This window comes from Nannobrachium achirus (assembly GCF_963921795.1).
Source record: "Nannobrachium achirus genome assembly, chromosome: 6".
NCBI lineage: Eukaryota > Metazoa > Chordata > Actinopteri > Myctophiformes > Myctophidae > Nannobrachium > Nannobrachium achirus.
In genome coordinates this window covers 15,969,419-15,988,216 of record NC_137815.1, presented here as the reverse complement: position 1 = coordinate 15,988,216, position 18,798 = coordinate 15,969,419, and the positions used below count along the sequence as shown (strand labels likewise).

Genomic DNA, 18,798 nt, shown 5'->3' with positions numbered 1-18,798 from the left:
GATGTCTTCCGCTTGAGTCAAAGCACGCGTGTAACAAGTTGCATGTCTTCAAATGAAACGAGTCATGACTTATGCCCGTTTGAAGTTTGAATTTTCAAACGCTTCGTATAGCGCCCCCCTTTGGCCGATTGGAATAAAATTGGTTTCAGTGATACTTTGACTAACCCTCCACATCTTTGCCAAATGCCATGAACGTGTAACTTTGCATGTATGATTTAGAGGCCGAAGAATAATTTGCATAAAACCGCAATATTGATTGAATTATTAAAAAATGATATTTCACTTTAAAAGAAATCCACCGAGATAAATCTGACCGTATTGGTCCAAAGTTCATGTGAAAAAAGTTTTGTGCGCGTAACAAAAAAAACCCAGGAGGAGATAGATTTTTACTGTTTTTCATATAATTCCGAATTGTGGGAGACCTAAAGGTCAGAGGTCAAAAGTTAGAGGGTAAAAGTTGTTCAGCATGAGGAGACGCATAAGTGTATACAGGTTTCATGGCTGTATGTATAACACAGCATGAGCTATACCTGTTCAAAGTTCGCACTTTCGAAGGCTTCCTACAGCGCCACCATTTGGCCGATTGCTGTAAAAAGTAATAGCACACTTCGCCACTGTAAACTGAACACATTGATGTTTTTATTTTCATTTTCTCACTAAGTATGTAGGAGTAGAAAGGAACCGAAGTTTTTTGATACTTGATATGCCTGCCTGATAGATAAACTAGAAAAATATTGTTCCTTCGAAACAATTGTGGGCTCGCTTCAAGCCGGAAAACAATGGCTATAAAAGCACAAAATGTCAAGATCGCAGGCAGTGCTCTCTTTGACGTTACTGACGTCAAAGATTGGTCCATTTTGTTCCAAAAATGTGTTGTGCAAAAGTTGACCCGCTGGTGGCGCTATAACAGGCCAATGTGAGAAGGTTGGTATCTGTTCCTTGACCTATTGGGAATGTGCTTGCAAGATTTCACGCACATCCCAGGCTGTGTTCATGATTTGAGGTGTTTTTGGCTTTGGACACTTTATCGCTGCTTGCAGCTATATTTATTATTATTATTTTATATTTTTTTTGTGTGCACTTCATAGGCATGTTAGATAAAGGTCCTTAGATTGCGTGTAGAATGTTTCATGCAAATTGCAAAAAAAATCCTAGAATAAAAACGGGTTTAAGCGTTTTACAAACTGCTCAAAATTATATAGCGCCCCCCTTTGGCCATTTGGGGTAAGATTGGTTTCAGTGATATTTGAACTAACCCTCTACACTATTTTGTCATGAAAATGTGACTTTGCTTGTATGTTTTAGAGGCAGAAGAATAATTTGCATAAAAATGCAATATTGTTTGAATTATTTAAAAAAGCATGTTTCAATGTTAAAGAAATCCGATCTGACAGATCTTTAGATATCGGTCCAAAGTTCACGTAAAAAAAGTTTTGTGCACGTGACGCGAAAATTCCAGAATAAAAGCGGGTTTACGCGTTTTACAAACTGCTCAAAGTGGCGGAAAATCGAAGGGCGGAGCTTACTTAACAACGACACAGATGTCTTCCGCTTGAGTCAAAGCACGCGTGTAACAAGTTGCATGTCTTCAAACGAAACGAGTCATGACTTATGCCCGTTTGAAGTTTGAATTTTCAAACGCTTCGTATAGCGCCCCCCTTTGGCCGATTGGAATAAAATTGGTTTCAGTGATACTTTGACTAACCCTCCACATCTTTGCCAAATGCCATGAACGTGTAACTTTGCATGTATGATTTAGAGACCGAAGAATAATTTGCATAAAACCGCAATATTGATTGAATTATTAAAAAATTATATTTCACTTTAAAAAAAATCTGGTTGATCAATCTCACCGTATTGGTCCAAAGTTCATGTGAAAAAAGTTTCGTGCGCGTAACAAAAAAAAACCCAGGAGGAGATAGATTTTTACTGTTTTTCATATTATTCCGAATTGTGGGAGACCTAAAGGTCAGAGGTCAAAAGTTAGAGGGTAAAAGTTGTTCGGCATGAGGAGACGCATACGTGTATACAGGTTTCATGCCTGTACCTCAAACACAGCATGAGCTATACCTGTTCAAAGATCGCACTTTCGAAGGCTTCCTACAGCGCCACCATTTGGCCGATTGCTATAAAAAATAATAGCACACTTCGCCACTGTAAACTGAACACATTGATGTTTTTATTTTCATTTTCTCACTAAGTATGTAGGAGTAGAAAGGAACCGAAAATCCCGTCTACTTACTAGATAAATAAATAAATAAATAATGACAATATCTAAAGTGTGCTCGCCAGGTACTGGCGAGCCCACAATAAATAATGACAATATCTAAAGTGTGCTCGCCTTATAGGCGAGCCCACAATGAGTGGCCATTTGCCACTTCGTAGCCTTGGCCACTAAATATGACCCTCTATGCTCTCCCCTATGACCTAGGTGTCAAAATGGTTTGGACTTGCCCACAAATCAGGACCTTCTGGATATCTATTCAAGAAGAAATCCTTCAATTGATTGGAATACCCTTGAATCCACTCTACTATGTCCTAGGGGTAGACATAAATATCACATTAACAAAAGGAAACCAACAGCTAATAAGAGTGTTGCTTTATGCTGCCCGGCTGTCAGTCCTCAGCAAGTGGATGGAGGACAGTCCTCCAGATATCTTACTGTGGCTGGGGAAAGTGCTGTGCCTGGTGTCTTTGGAGAGGCTTTCCTGTGTGCTGCGGGGAAAACTGGCTGAATTTGTGGAAACATGGTGGCCAATGGCACCAAGTATGGGGGATGAGTGGTTTAGAGTCTTATGTGTTGGAGTGATGGAGAACAACAGCTAATAGACAAGGTATCAAATGGGAGGCAGGGATGGATATGGATGGCAGAGATATGGGGGAGATGGTGGTGGCAGTATTATAGAGGTGATTATTACTTGGTGTAAACAATTACTTTATGATTGAATTATTTTCTTTTTGTCCATGGTGTATTGTTAAAGGGATATTTCACTTAAAAAAAACCTTTGGTCATTTTATTGTCTAATCAGGATTTTATGAACACCCTGAACAGTTTTTAATTTGATTCATTCAATATTTTGATATTTGATGTAAATGTTATCAGGAGGCTTGATCCAGAACTCATTGTAACTTCAAACTCAATTTTAACCATTATATCTTCTGCTGACTCATAATACCCTCCTAATACGTGAGCAGGCCGTGTTTTTTCGACAACTTCTTTTCATTTATTTGTAATAATTCTTTGGGAAAATGGAAAAAAGATTAATACAAAAAGTAATTATTAAAAATAAATGAAAAAAGTTATCAAAACAGAAAAAGTATTAGGAGGGTATTATGAGTCACCAGAAAAAAATAATGGGTGTTTTTAATGAATCTAGCTAAAATGGAGTTTTAAGTTACAATGGGTGTGTATGTGGAAAGGCCATGGGCCTGGAGAGCCTAGTAATGTTTACATCAAATATCAAAATATTGAATGAAGCAAATCAAAAAACTGTTCAGGGTGTTCATAAAAGCCTGATTAGATGATAAAATGACCAAAGTGGAATATCCCTTTAAGTTTGTGATGTAGTGTCTGTTACGGACAAGAGCAATGATTAAAGCCATAGTGCCATTTGGGTTGGGATTTGTTATATGTTGTCTGCGCGCGCTGTATGTATTTGTCTGCAGGTTCCTGCTGCCGCTATGTGTGAGAGAAGGGCTCCTGTCAATCACGCACCTCCAGCCAATCGACGCTCGGTCCGTCTGGTCCACCGGCTCCGCCCCTGTGCTATAAATAGCCTCATGAAGAAACACGCATGGCCGCTGTCACTCTGTCACAAGTCCACAACTACGAGGGTAGTATAGAGACAGCGTGCCCAACGGAGCAGCCTAGCATTTAGCCGCACTCTTTGTTTGTACAGGTTGCTTGGGAGCCGAGTTCTGTAAATACTCTTTATTGTATGGTGAGCAGGGTAAGTTATAGAAGGTACACGTACGGGTATAGATCTGTGCACCCAGCCACTCCTAGGGGCAGGTAACCTCACTCCTTGTTTTGTGTTTTGGTTAGGAGAAGCTGGGGGTTACGTTTGGGTTAGGGATCAGTTCTTTGTATCCTTTCTTTTGTTTCTTCCAATAGGTGCCTGCCCGGCCCTGTCTCACCTTGAACCACAGACAATGTAAAAGCAACCTAATTTGCATACCTTGTAAAGTCCAATACTTATTTGTAATAAAACTACTTTTTGGCAGTCACCACCTTGCCTTTGTTGCGTCTACAAACATCCCTAGGCCCTGTGGGCGTAACAGTGTCAAGTTTCTTTTCTCTACAGAAAAGCTCACAATGCGCCGTGACACGTTATGAGCTTGTAGATTGACTATTTTCTATTAGCTACAGTAAATTAAATTCAATATTTACTTATTTAGCTGGGGATCACGTGGAGCTGGACCCCTGGGGGACCCCAGACCACACTTTGAGAACCAATGTTGTATGTTAACCATCATTTCTAGTTATAGTGTAGTTTTCTATTCACATGAATACTAACCGAGCCTTTCTGCAGTTTCTCACAGCTGGAATGAGTCTCCTTCGCCCCTCCTCTGATGTATTGTATTTGTCCAGGTCCAACTCCTCCAGAACCTCCTCTGACATCAGCATCATGAAGGCCAGAGCTGAACACTGGGATGGAGACAGTTCAGTCTTTGATTTGTCCCCTGACTTCAGGTACTGTTGGATCTCCTGAAGTACTGAGTGGTCGTCCATCTCCATCAAACAGTGGAAGATGTTGATCATTCTCTCAGGAGAGTGATCTTTAGTGGTCATCTTCTTGAGGTTTCTGATGACTCTCTTGATGGTCTCTGGACAGTTCTCTGCCTGACCCAGCAGGCCTCCTAACATACTCTGTTTGGGCTCCATTAAGAGGCCATGAAGGAAGCGGACGAAGAGGTCCAGGTGGCCATTTTTACTCTCCTGCGATTTTTTCATTACTTTCTTCAGGAAGTGATCCATGAAATCGTCCAAGTCTACCCCGAATGGCTTCAGTACATACATGTTCTTCTGTGTGAAACAGTAGAACAGGTAGACTGCAGCCAGGAACTCCTGGATGCTCAGATGAACGAAGCTGTAGACTGTTCTCTGGAAGCTCACACTCTCTCTCTTGAATATCTCTGTGCAAAGTCTAGAGTACAGCGAGGAGTCTTTCGCATCAAGGCCACATTCTTCCAGGTCTTCTTGGTAGAACACGACACTGCCTTTCTCCAGATGTTCAAATGCCAGCCTGCCAAGCTTCAGAATAACCTCCCTGTGGTCTGTGAGCTGCTGTTGATTCACATCATACATCCAATAATTTCTCCTTGTCTGGACCGACAGGAAGTGGCTGTACATCTGAGTCTGGGTCTTGGGCAGCTGTTCTGTCTCGTCTGTCTCCAACATGTCCTTCAGAACGGTAGCGGTGATGGAACAGAAGACTGGGATGTGACACATGATGTGGAGGCTCCTTGATATCTTCATGTGTGAGATGACTTTGTTGGCCATCCACTCATCCCTGAATCTCTTCCTGAAGAAGAAGAAGAAGAACTCCTCCTTCTGAGGATCTGTGAACCCTCGTACTTCTGTCACCAGGTCAACAGAATCAGGAGGGAGTTGATTGGCTGCTGCAGGTCTGGTAGTTATCCAGAGGAGAGCTGATGGGAGCATATTCCCCTCGATGAGGTTTGTCAACAGCAAGTCCACTGATGATGTCACTGTGACATCAGAAACAATATCATTCTCTTGGAAGACATCAGAATCAATGCGAATGTTCTCAAATTTCAGCGGAAACCTGCTTTCATCCAGACCATCAAAGATGAGGCCAACCCTCCAGACAGCGAGCTGCTCTGCTGTGACCTTCCTTAATTCTGGGTGGAAACGATGGATCAGGGAGAGAAGACTGTGCTTCTCATTTCTGACCAAGTTCAGCTCCCGGAATGAGAAGGGAACCAGGAGAATGACGTCTTGATTTTCCAAACCCCTTGCCCATTCGAGAGTTAACTTACGCACAGAGAATGTTTTTCCAATGCCAGCAATGCCCTTGGTCAGGACTCTTCTGATGGGTTTGTGTCTGCCAAGGAGGAGGGGCTTAAAGATGTCACTGCATTTGATTGGTTCGTCATGGAGGGTCTTCTTGGAAGCTGTCTCTAGCTGCCAGACCTCATGTTGGGTATTAACCCCTTCACTCTCTCCCACTGAGATGTGGAGCTCTGTGAAGATGCTGGTCAGGGAGGAAACTTCAGTGACGTATGTCACACGATCAAGGCGGTTCAAACCGACCTTATAATCCTTTAAAAGCTCCTGCGGACTGACACCTGCTATGAGAAGACAATGAAGACATTTTAAACATTCAGCTTCATTCATAACTTTACATTCTTACAGCTGTGTATGAACATTATTAATGAAATGTCTTCTGTTATTTATGCATGTCAGTGAAAAAGATTATAACTTCAAACCAGTCTTACTTTGTCCACTTGTGGTTTGACAGGACGTCTTCGGTCCAGGTGTGATCAGAACACAAGTCCTCTCTCTGTGGACGAGAAGGAGATTTGACTATATCATACACTTATAAGATGTATGTGCAGTGTTGAACAGTAATGAATTACTTAATAATATATTACTGTAATGTTATTACTTTACCCAGTAAGGAGTAGTGTAACTTATTACTCTGCGAAAACATACTAATAGTATTGCGACCCTTGGTCGCAGTTTAGTATGTGGTCACAGATTGTCTGTATTGCTGTCTAACGCCTGACACTGTGGTTCTATGGGTTTTCCGCTTTGACATCACGCTCTGGTTTCACTGTGATGCCACACTAACAGAATCCCTTTAATTCCCATATATGGATTTCCCTGATGTCATCAATATTTAGCCCATATCTAACAGGACTTCATATGGGAATGCCCATATATGGAGGCCACATCGGCCACATTAACAGTTGGTTCTACAGACAGGGATCTCCATGTATGGGCATAAAAGGGTATGATGTCAGATCTAATAGATATCATAGGACTTTCACATAACAAATAACTGAGTAAGCATGTTTGGGCTCTCACAGCATATCTCCATATAAAGTGTGGATCTCCATATGTTTGTAAGTGTGGGGGTACCCACTTGCCCTGCCCTACTTAGACACTTGATGTACAAGTTCATTTGCAGAGTGGCTGTGTCTGATAATAATGATATAATTGTGGTTATATGTAACCCAAGACGCAGCTCTGTCCGGTTCACATCAAGACTATGGTGCCATTGGCGCACATGTTTATATTAGAGTTTTTTTTAAACAATTTTTTACTTTTGTACTTTTCAATGTATATGTATTTGTATGTTTTTATTTGCATATGGACCTGTCTGATCTGTCTGAAATAAAGTTCTCATTCATTCATTCATTCATTCATTCATCCATTCATCCATTCATCCATTCATTCATTCATTCATTCATTCATTCATTAATTCATTCATTCATATATGCGTACCAGGGCAGGGGTCTCCATATTAGGCTAACTGGTCCGAAATACATCACTGGCCAGATGGCCAAAAATTGTCGCGACCTCGCCCTTTAGGGCATGTCGCCCTGAGTCGTCTTACTAGTTACATAATACTCATCAAAATATAGCTGCTTTAGTTGTTACAATGAGCATTTGTTTTTGTTTCTAACCAAGATAAAAGGGCTCTCTACACTGTATGGGTCTATGAGTCTGCACTGTGGTGTGTCTGTGTCCAGCAGACATGCTGCAGATCTGTGGAGGAGCGCATTTTTTAACTGGTAGAGGAGGTTGTCACATGTGCAAAATAACAGATTTACAAGCTATCAACAATGTGCGATGGTACAGGATGTTATCTTGTATATCTGTTCTTTTTAAGCATGCACCATCACATAAAGTTATGATGTACGTGCAGGTCTGGGGTCTGACGCAGATCTGTGCTCCTCCGTGCAGGGGAGGGGCTCACAAACAAAGCTATGCACATAGTTTCAACTCTGTGGTCACGTGATCATAATCTATCTTGCAGCTCTTTCACAGTCGCTTCTGATTGGCATCGTTTGGCCATCAGAGTTTGTGGGAGGGGCCTGTTTTGCCCAAAATGCCAGAAATCATGAATGCAGCGTCTGAATGACATGAATCTTGACTACAACAGCCTCATGGTGACGCTAAAACAGCCAGCTTCACAATTTGGCCTATAACTTTAATGTTAAATGTTAATAATAATGTTACTTAGCAGATCACTTTGTTGTTTATATCTTTGTATAGAAGGATTGACATACTGTGTGTATGAAGATCCAGGTTCATTACTGAAGTCTGAAGGAGGTTCATCTTCACTCTCCATAGACATACGGCTGGGTGTTGGAGACTCTGGTCTGTGGTGAAGACTTCTGGAATCATACAAATATTCATACAAATCAATGGTGGTCGGTTAACGCCTACTTTCAGTCACAGGGGATTCGAGGGACACACATTGTGCCCGTAGGGCTCTGACCGGTGCGTAAAGCATATTTCCATGTGAGGTCAGACAAGTGGCCTGCTGTGAGAGGAATCACTTTCCCTCTGTCTAGGAACAGCTATGTTTTTTGTGCAAAATAACAGATTTACAAGCTATCAACAATGTGCGATGGTACAGGATGTTATCTTGTATATCTGTTCTTTTTAAGCATGCACCATCACATAAGGTTATGATGTACGTGCAGGTCTGGGGTCTGACGCAGATCTGTGCTCCTCCGTGCAGGGGAGGGGCTCACAAACAAAGCTATGCACATAGTTTCAACTCTGTGGTCACGTGATCATAATCTATCTTGCAGCTCTTTCACAGTCGCTTCTGATTGGCATCGTTTGGCTATCAGAGTTTGTGGGAGGGGCAAGTTTTGCCCAAAATGCCACAAATCATGAATGCAGTGTCTCATTGACATGAATCTTGACTACAACAGCCTCATGGTGGTGCTAAAACAGCCAGCTTCACAATTTGGCCTATAACTCTTGAACCGTAGGTCATGAAATAAACCTTTTTTATTTTATCCTGATCCTTAGATCATGACACAACTACGCATTCGATTAAGATTTCCACAATTTCACGTTTTCTTCAAAACACACTTTTTTCTACTAGTCCTAGAACATGGGTCTGCCCTGGGTAGGCAACCCGGCCTGGTGGGGATCTGTGCTCTGACAAGCACACTTTTCTAGTTAGACTTAATGTCTTGTTTTATAATACTTTAATGTTAAATGTTAATAATAATGTTACTTAGCAGATCATTTTGTTGTTTATATCTTTGTATAGAAGGATTGACATACTGTGTGTGTGAAGGTCCAGGTTCATTACTGAAGTAGTCTGAAGGAGGTTCATCTTCACTCTCCATAGACATACGGCTGGGTGTTGGAGACTCTGGTCTATGGTGAAGACTTCTGGAATCATACAAATGTTCATACAAATCAATGGTGGTCGGTTAACACCTACTTTCTGTCACAGGAGATTCGAGGGATGCACATTGTGCCCGTAGGGCTCTGACCAGTGCGTAGAGCATATTTCCATGTGAGGTCAGACCAGTGGCCTACTGTGAGAGGAATCACTTTCCCTCTGTCTAAGAACAGCTATGTGTTTTCCTCCTTCTGATGGAAAGATACAGCCCTGGCTGTGTATGGAGGGGCTTCTCTTTACTGTACCATGCTGGCTGTGTGTGGAGGGGCTTCTCTTTATTCTACCATGTTGGCTGTGTGTGCTTGGTTCTTCTATTTTCTGTACCATGTTGTCAGCGGCATCATGGATCCTTCGTAAAGGTTTCCATCAGCGATGGCTGCACTACAGCGACTGGGCTTCGCCCTTTTGCTGAGACCCTAGATTTGGGACGTGCCAGCGCCTTTATTGCGCTCACAGTCCTACAAATAAGTCTCCGGAGGGGGCCAGACCACTTCAGTTGGTTTATGGACTTTGATTGATATGATGGGAGTTCATCACATCTCTCCTATAGCGGGTCACTGAAGTGAATGTATGGGTCTATGAGTCTGTACTGTGGTGTGTCTCTACACTGTATGGGTCTATGAATCTGCACTGTGGTGTGTCTCTACACTGTATGGGTCTATGAGTCTGCACTGTGGTGTGTCTCTACACTGTATGGGTCTATGAGTCTGTACTGTGGTGTGTCTGTGTCCAGTAGACATGCTGCAGATCTGTGGAGGAGTGCATCTTTTAACCGGTAGAGGAGGTTGTCACATGCGCAAAAAGAACAGATTTACAAGCTATCAACAATGTGCAATATCTTGTAGATCTATTCTTTTTAAGCATGCACCATCAAATAAAGTTATGAAGTACGTGCAGGTCTGGGTTCTGACACAGATCTGTGTTCCTCCGTGCGGGGGAGGGGCTCACAAACAAGCCCCTGTGGTCATGTGACCACAGGGGCTTGTTTCAACTCTGTGGTCATGTGATCATAATCTATCTGTCAGCTCTTTCACAGTCGCTTCTGATTGGCATCGTTTGGCCATCAGAGTTTGTGGGAGGGGCCTGTTTTGCCCAAAATGCCAGAAATCATGAATGCAGCGTCTGATTGACATGAATCTTGACTACAACAGCCTCATGGTGACGCTAAAACAGCCAGCTTCACAATTTGGCCTATAACTTTAATGTTAAATGTTAATAATAATGTTACTTAGCAGATCACTTTGTTGTTTATATCTTTGTATAGAAGGATTGACATACTGTGTGTATGAAGATCCAGGTTCATTACTGAAGTCTGAAGGAGGTTCATCTTCACTCTCCATAGACATACGGCTGGGTGTTGGAGACTCTGGTCTGTGGTGAAGACTTCTGGAATCATACAAATATTCATACAAATCAATGGTGGTCGGTTAACGCCTACTTTCAGTCACAGGGGATTCGAGGGACACACATTGTGCCCGTAGGGCTCTGACCGGTGCGTAAAGCATATTTCCATGTGAGGTCAGACAAGTGGCCTGCTGTGAGAGGAATCACTTTCCCTCTGTCTAAGAACAGCTATGTTTTTTCCTCCTTCTGATGGAAAGATACGGCCCTGTCTGTGTGTGCTGGGGGCTCTCTTCACTGTACCATGTTGGCTGTGTAGTATCTGTGTGTGGAGGGGGCTTTTCTTTACTCTACCATGTTGACAGTGTAGTATATGTGTGTGGAGGGGCTTCTCTTTCCTGTATGTTGGCAGCGCCATCATGGATCATTTGTAAAGGTTTCCATCAGCGATGGCTGCCCTACAGCGACTGGGCTTCGCCCTTTTGCTGAGACCCTATATTTGGGACAATATATAAGTAACAAGAAATCTTGTGAAATACAATGTTGTCAACCAATCATCAAGGACGATGATACACGAAAGAAGAAGAAGAAGCACCTTCATAACGCTCACAGTCCTACGAATAAGTCTCCGGACGGAGCCAGACCACTTCAATTAGTTTATGGACTTTGATTGACAGGACCGGAGTTCATCACATCTCTCCCATAGCGGGTCACTGAAGTGAAATATTAGATATAAATATATCGTAACCCCGGTTTTATGATATTAGTGAAACTCCCTTCTTGTATGCAGGCGAGAAGAAAAGTGGTATGTCTTGAACTAACTAGCTGACCGCCCCTGACACCGAGTATAGGGGGAGGGCGGGACCTCGGCCTGTCAGTTGAGCGTTTCCAGCCAATCAACACTTATCTAGTTAGACTCCATGCTTGTTTTATAATAATTTACACATGTACTGTATATGGACTTTTACATAGGTGATATCACCACCTGTGATGTCACAGTGTTGTGTCCAGGGAACCAACCCATAGACTGTAAAAATGTGTACACACACGGCTTCACGGAGACAAGCTGTGACATTTCTCATGGTAAACTGCGACCTTTGGTCGCAATTACAAGCCAATAGAGCTTGACCACAGCATTTCAAAGAATGATCATGGATTCTACCTTTCAACTTAATGCAATATCTGTGATCAGATAGCTTCCAGTAGTCACTTAGACTACTGTAATATGCCGCCGTCTTGAAAACTGCCATATTGGAATTCAATTGACACCATTGAGTTCTTCCAGTCAGAATACATTCATTTTGATGTTTGAATCATTAACACATTTCTGTTCATTCAAGTTCTACTTTGAAAACCTTTAATTTAGCATTTAGCGAGGCGTCCATCGTTTGGTGCTATCGATTCTTATGGAATATTGACTTAATAAGCTCCGCTAATAGCTGTCAACAGAAATCACACACACGTCTTGTTATATTTTAGTCACCAAAGAGCTTTGTTAAGCCCGTCGCCGTCTCGGCATGAAAACAAGGGCGTTCAAGAAATCAGGTTCTTATCTTCAACTAAAACAACACTGACAGAAAGATAGATACATCTACAAATAATAATATACAGTTTTATCTGCAACATTTCAGAGTAATGGACTGTTTTACACTGAAATTCTTAAAGGCACAACAGTGATCATGATTGATCAGACTGCTGTTGATGGTGGGCTGAGGAACCAGCAAACCTTCCAGTCTGTGTTTACACCAGTTTGACAGTCAAATGATTACATAAATGGATGTGATCATTCCCTAGCAGCCATGATGGATCACATATTGTAGTCACTGTACCGTATCATTATTCTAGTCAGTGTGGGTTACCATGATGTCAACCTTGTTCAAACTCTTGAAATAAAGTCTCACCACAGTATTCATGTTATAATCACATAATATATAGTCAAACTTAACTAATAAATTAGTCTGACCTTAGGACCTGCAGTCTACATTGTGGACTATTTAGTCCAGCAGAGATCAGCTCCATGGATGAATGGTCCAGTTTGGTCCCACTGAGGTCGAGTTCTGTTAGATGTGAAGGATTAGAGCTGAGAGCTGAAGCCACAACTTCACAGTCTGTCTTTTTGAGGTCACAGCCAGCAAGCCTGTAAAGATTAAATGTAAAATCAAACAGATTAAACCACATTCACAAAATATGTCGCACATTGAGAGCTTACATAAACATCAAAAGTAACAACATATATTGCTGCTCAGAGGATGACCCCTACTGATTTTAGTGTTCAATTAGCCTTTCTTCTAGCGCCACCATTAGATCAAAATGTTCACTGTCACAACATTTCTAAATGTACAGGTCAGATTGTCATGAAACTTTGATCACATGTATTCTTCCCACAGGATTAAACCTACTGCTTTACTGACCTCATGACCTCTACTCTAGCGCCACCTTTAGTCCAAAATGTTCACTTGCTCACATGATGTGTGAAAATCTAATGTGAGGATTGTCATGAAACTTATAGAGCACATTGATGCTCCCTGGAGAATTAACCCTACTGATGAAGTGACCCCGCAAATTTTCATCTAGCGCCACCCTTTGGCCCATGAATATTTGTCCGTGGACCTCTATCTGAAAATATTTTTTTCCATTGTCCCACATAAGAGAAGATAATATGTTGATAAAGATGTCAAAGTTATTCAAGAAAAATTGCAGACTACAAGCTCACAACACGTCGCAACACATTATGAGCTTGTGGATCAGCTGTTTTAATAACTGTCAACAGAAATAACACATAAACGTCTCGTTATATTCTAGTCACCAAAGAGCTTTGAAGCTCGTGCCCGTCTCGGCATGAAAACAAGGGTGTTAACAAAAAATCAAACCTCGGTTCGAAGTGAAGCGGTGGACAGATAAAACCTCTATTCTGAATGTATTTGTGGCTTACTACATATTTTAAACCCTGAAGGCCAAATTATCATGTGAAGCTTGACCAATCCTCAAAATATCCATTCATCTAACCGGGAGGGACATCGACATTTTGCTTTTTGAAAAAGCCTATTCATTCTGGACTGATATTTTACACGTACGGGATAGGAAAAACCTGTTCATTCTGGCCTGGAGTGACCATATATGGACATAAGGTAACATACTTTGTGTTTTTGAAAAACCCTGTTCATTCTGGACTGAGATCACCATATATGGTAATTAAACAGACATTCTGTGGGACAGGAAAAACCTGCTCATTCTGGCCTGGAGTGACCATATATGGACATAAGGTAACATACTTTGTGTTTTTGAAAAACCCTGTTCATTCTGGACTGAGATCACCATATATGGTAATTAAACGGACATTCTGTTTTTGAAAAAGCCTGTTCATTCTGGACTGAAATGACCATATATGGGCGTGATACACACAAAGCCATTCATTGGAAGCGGTTTTCACCGCTTCAAAAACAGATATGGAACCACTCCCTTCTAGATTTAACGTTTTCTCAAGTATTGAAAGGGGTGGAATACACATCACGTTGTCACATAAGTGTTCAAATGAGGACATAACTGTGTTCACACCAGTTTGACAGTCAAATGATTACATAACTGGATGTGATCATTCCCTAGCAACCATGATGGATCACATACTGTAGTCACTGTACCGTATCATTATTCTAGTCAGTGTGGGCTACCATGATGTCAACCTTGTTCACACTCCTCAAATAATGTCTCACCACAGTATTCATGTTTGTTATAATCACATAATAAATAGTAAAACTAAACTAATAAATTAGTCTGACCTTAGGATCTGCAGTCTACAATGTGGACTAATTAGTCCAGCAGAGATCAGCTCCATGGATGAATGGTCCAGTTTGGTCCCACTGAGGTCCAGTTCTGTTAGATGTGAAGGATTAGAGCTGAGAGCTGAAGCCACAACTTCACAGTATGTCTGTTTGAGGTCACAGCCAGCAAGTCTGTAAAGATTAAATGTAGAATCAAACAGATTAAACCACATTTACTGTCAATGAAGTTAACTAAGAGATCTTCTATCTACAGTAGTTAGAAATTGTGTACGGTAGAGCGCCACCATATGGCCGATGACCCTATTCTCAGCCAAAATAGCAGATCTACAAACTCACAATATGTTTCACATTGAGAGCTTACATAAACATTATGTATTGAAAAGAATAATATAAATAAAGAGTGCTCAGAGGATGACCCCTATTGATTTTAGTGTTCAAATAGTCTTTCTTCTAGCGCCACCATTAGGTCAAAATGTTCACTGTCACATTTTTAAATGTACTGGTCAGATTGTCATGAAACTTGTTGATCACATTTATTGTCCCCACAGGATTAAATCTACTACTTTTACTGACCCTATGACCTCTACGCTAGTGCCACCTTTAGGCAAAAATGTCAACTTGCACACAGTCATGATGTGTGAAAATCTAATGGGAGTCAGAGTCCTGCAGCAACAGGCGGGGCCCCGTGTTTGACGGACTAAAACGGGCAGAAAATATACTTGTAACAGGCGGTACGGGACTAAACGCAGGCGGGTGATAGTGTGAAAATGTTATTGTGAGAATCATAGAGAGCACTGTTTCAGCCCGTCACCTCACAGTAGCGCACACAGTGAGCAGCACAGCAGGACACAACACACAACCACACCATGCATATAAACAAAGTAACACGGATGTTCTTCACTGCTGCATGAATTGCATTAGCCCATGTCCTCATCATAGCAAGGGTGGTTTAAACGGCTATCTGAAAGAGCTAAGAGTGGCAGCCGACCTGGCGTTTATGTAAATATATTGCGCCACAAACACTGAGCGTGATGGGATGATCGAGTGCGATGCAGTTTGGAAGCACGCACACACGGCTGTAGGCTATTTAATTAACTCTTTCACCGGCCCAACCTGAGTTTCCCAAGTTATTCCCGTACCCCGCCGCCGCCATGCCAGAGTTTCCAGAGGTTTGGGCCATTTTTGCAAATAAATAATATTTTTTTTGAAAAGTATTTTTTGGACTTCCTTCTATCTACTAGGCATGATCGTGATCGCTGAATTGCATGTTTGACCCCCATACCATCCCCATCTTTCAAACATGGCAGCCATGTTTGTTTACATTTGAAGAAAACATAATGGCTGCTATCTCATGAATGCCTGAACAGATTTCCAAGCAGATTGTTTTTTTAAAGCTGTGAAAGGTGTGCACACACGTTGCATGCATGGGCGTGCATGATCCATGCACATGAATTACATGGAAGTCTATGGAGACTTGTGGCGGCCCGGAACTAGGGCAGTCATTTTAAAATGGCAAGGTATGTGTTAACTGCATGTAATCGCGGGTAACGGAACGGGCAGCGTTTCCGTTTTTTGGCGGGTGGGGCGGGTCTGGTTTAGACTTTGATGTAATCGCGGGTAGCGGGTCAGTCCATGGAACTGATTAATGTCGGGCGAGGCGGACGCGGGTTGTCAAAAGGACCCGTGCAGGACTCTGATGTGAGGATTGTAATGAAACTTATGGAGCACATTGATGCTCCCTGGAGAATTAACCCTACTGATCAAGTGTCTCCACAACTAGCGCCACCCTTTGGACAAAAAACACTATATAGTATTTTGTTTAAAATGTGTGTTCTTTATTATTTATAAAATTAACATTAAATAACATTTATTTGTATTTATTTTTCCGTAGAGAGTTGGGTTATAAAGCAAGGGCGTCATTTGGGCCCCTAGCATTTCTGAGCAATTAGGGGAAAAAAGTAAGTCTCTAGCTCATTCCTGTCAAGAGTTATGATTTTTTAAAGAATTAACCAACTGCTCACTGGAGTCTACAGTAGGTTTCACACAGAGATCAGCTGGCGACAATTGAGTTGATTGATTGGAATGTTAAGCGATCAGCTCTCAATCCCTCTCGCTCTCTTGTCTCTCTCTCTGGTTGTCTGGCTATGAATATACCTGTACATAACTGCAATATCCGAACAAGATTACACATATTAGGCTTGAAAATTAATGATGTTAAGAAAATAACTTATTTTTTCTACATTTTGAAAAATAATAATTAAAAAGGGGTTTAAAATGTATTAAAGTATTATTAGTCACTGATATTCCCTTATTGTTATTAAAATAATTATTGTCCTGCATCAAACACAATGTTTTGTAGCCATTTAGAAATTATAGCAGAGATTATCAAATGGTTTATTCTTATTGGCACTTCTTAAACACATATCTCTCGTACCAAATGTCTTGCTGCAACTGTCATACGTGTTAGACTGTTGTGTGGGGAATAAACACCCGAAACTGAAATAATAATAAAAAAATTAAAAAACGGATAAAACCCGACATTTTTCACACGAGTGGACAAACTCCATTCCTTGCAACACCCTAGATATTGGTTAAATTACGCCTCTGTTATAAAGTCTGATTTATAATTGTTTGCAGAGCAGCAATGAGCACCTCAATGAGCTTGTAGATCCATTACCTGACATAATGTTACTTATTTCACTTATAGTTAGGCGGCGTAGCTATAAAATCGTTCAATTTTGCGATACAAGCGCCAAACTTGGTAGACATATTGATTGATATATTAGAAACAAATCTGGATATCGGGCCATCAACAATTCTCACCCTGGTGGGCGTGGCAGCCATTTTTCAAAATGGCCACTAGCGGTTTGTTAAACCTTCCTAAATCACCCTCTAGGAGCGACAGTTTTAGTGATAGGAAGCTGAAATGTTGCATGCTGTGTGTGCATGTTCATGTCAATTGGTTAAAAGGGGGTGTGGCAATGGGAGTGGCCTATCATAAAAAGGTGCATAACTTTTAGATGCACAGATTTGCACAAAATGTTGAGGAAAGGTTGGTCATGACTCACATAACAGCTGAGTAACTGTACACACCATCTTCCAAAAAGGGGGTGTGGCAATGGGAGTGTCCTATCATAAAAAGGTGCATAACAGTCATGTACAGTAGTTTCACAGATTTGCACAAAATGTTGTGGAAAGGTTGGTCATGATCCAAATAACAGCTCACTGGTGCCTTGTGCTCCTGCATCATTCTTGAGTATATCCACATGTTAGTGTGGGACATCCTTGTGACCGGTGCCCATGTGTTGGTTCCCACAGCACCAGTTTACTGGCTGGCAGCTCGTGTTGTCTTTGGCAGTGTCCTGCAAGTCTTAATCTCCTGGCTGCTATTTTATCGCTCACCCTTAATATTCCAGCATACATATTCTTGTTGGTGACATGTGTAGCACCTGTCTAGAGACTTCTGCAGAGTTGGCTTCAGGGTCCAGCATTCACTGCCAAATAGGAGAACAGACCCTACCGTTGCATAGAAGAAGCTGAGTTTGATTTGTCGGGGGAGGTTGGAGTTCCATACCCCGGCCACACTGGCCATGCCATTCGGTGCCCTCCATGCAATTGCCTTCCTCACTTCAAAATCTTGCTCTGTTGAGTTGACCCATGAGCCCAGGTACTTGAAGTCCTTGACCTCCTTCAGAGCAGTGCCTCCTGTTGTTGTGAGAGGTGGATGTTCCGTTTGGATAGGTGATCACCTCAGTTTTCTTGGCATTCAGCCGAAGGCCAACCTTAGCACACTCTGACTCCACTCTGCTCAAGAGCTACTGTGCTTGCTCCACGTGGTTGGAGAGTAGGCTGATGTCACTACTGCAGGGTGTCGTCTTGACCTCCTTGATGTAAGAATGAGACCAAAATCCTGCTCTCGTCCACTGATGGCCTTCCTGAGCGTGTAGTCCAGGACTATGACAAAGAGGAAGGGGGCTAGGGTGTCTCCTTGCAGTACCCCGGCCATGATGTCAAACTCCTCATTGTTGCCATTTGGGGTCACCACCTTGGCCCTTTTTCCTGCGTACATGGTCTAATGGTCTATATTGCCCGAAGCAAGTTGGGAGGGACACTGTAGGCCTTCAGGATCTTTATCATGGTGCCTCTGTGTATTGAGTCAAAAGTATTTTTGAAATCAATAAAGCACAATACAGCCATCAGGTTGTTCTTCTTCACCTCCTCAATTCAACTCCTCAGGGCCAAGATCTGGGCTAATGTGGTTCTCTCCTCTCGAA

At 41.9% G+C, this 18,798-nt stretch overlaps 1 protein-coding gene across 1 annotated transcript in view; it reads right to left on the bottom strand.

Moving 5' to 3' along the window:
- Window positions 1-18,593, bottom strand: part of LOC308286833 (protein NLRC3-like) — a gene marked incomplete at both ends in the record, with an annotated part of 31,768 nt that extends 13,175 nt beyond the window's left edge. The window contains 3 exons of the mRNA XM_080727956.1: window positions 4,518-6,218; window positions 6,463-6,527; window positions 18,522-18,593. Coding sequence (XP_080584082.1) covers window positions 4,518-6,218; window positions 6,463-6,527; window positions 18,522-18,593 — 1,838 coding nt within the window. The remainder of the gene's footprint in view (window positions 1-4,517; window positions 6,219-6,462; window positions 6,528-18,521) is intronic.
- Between the last annotated feature and the right edge of the window lie 205 nt (window positions 18,594-18,798).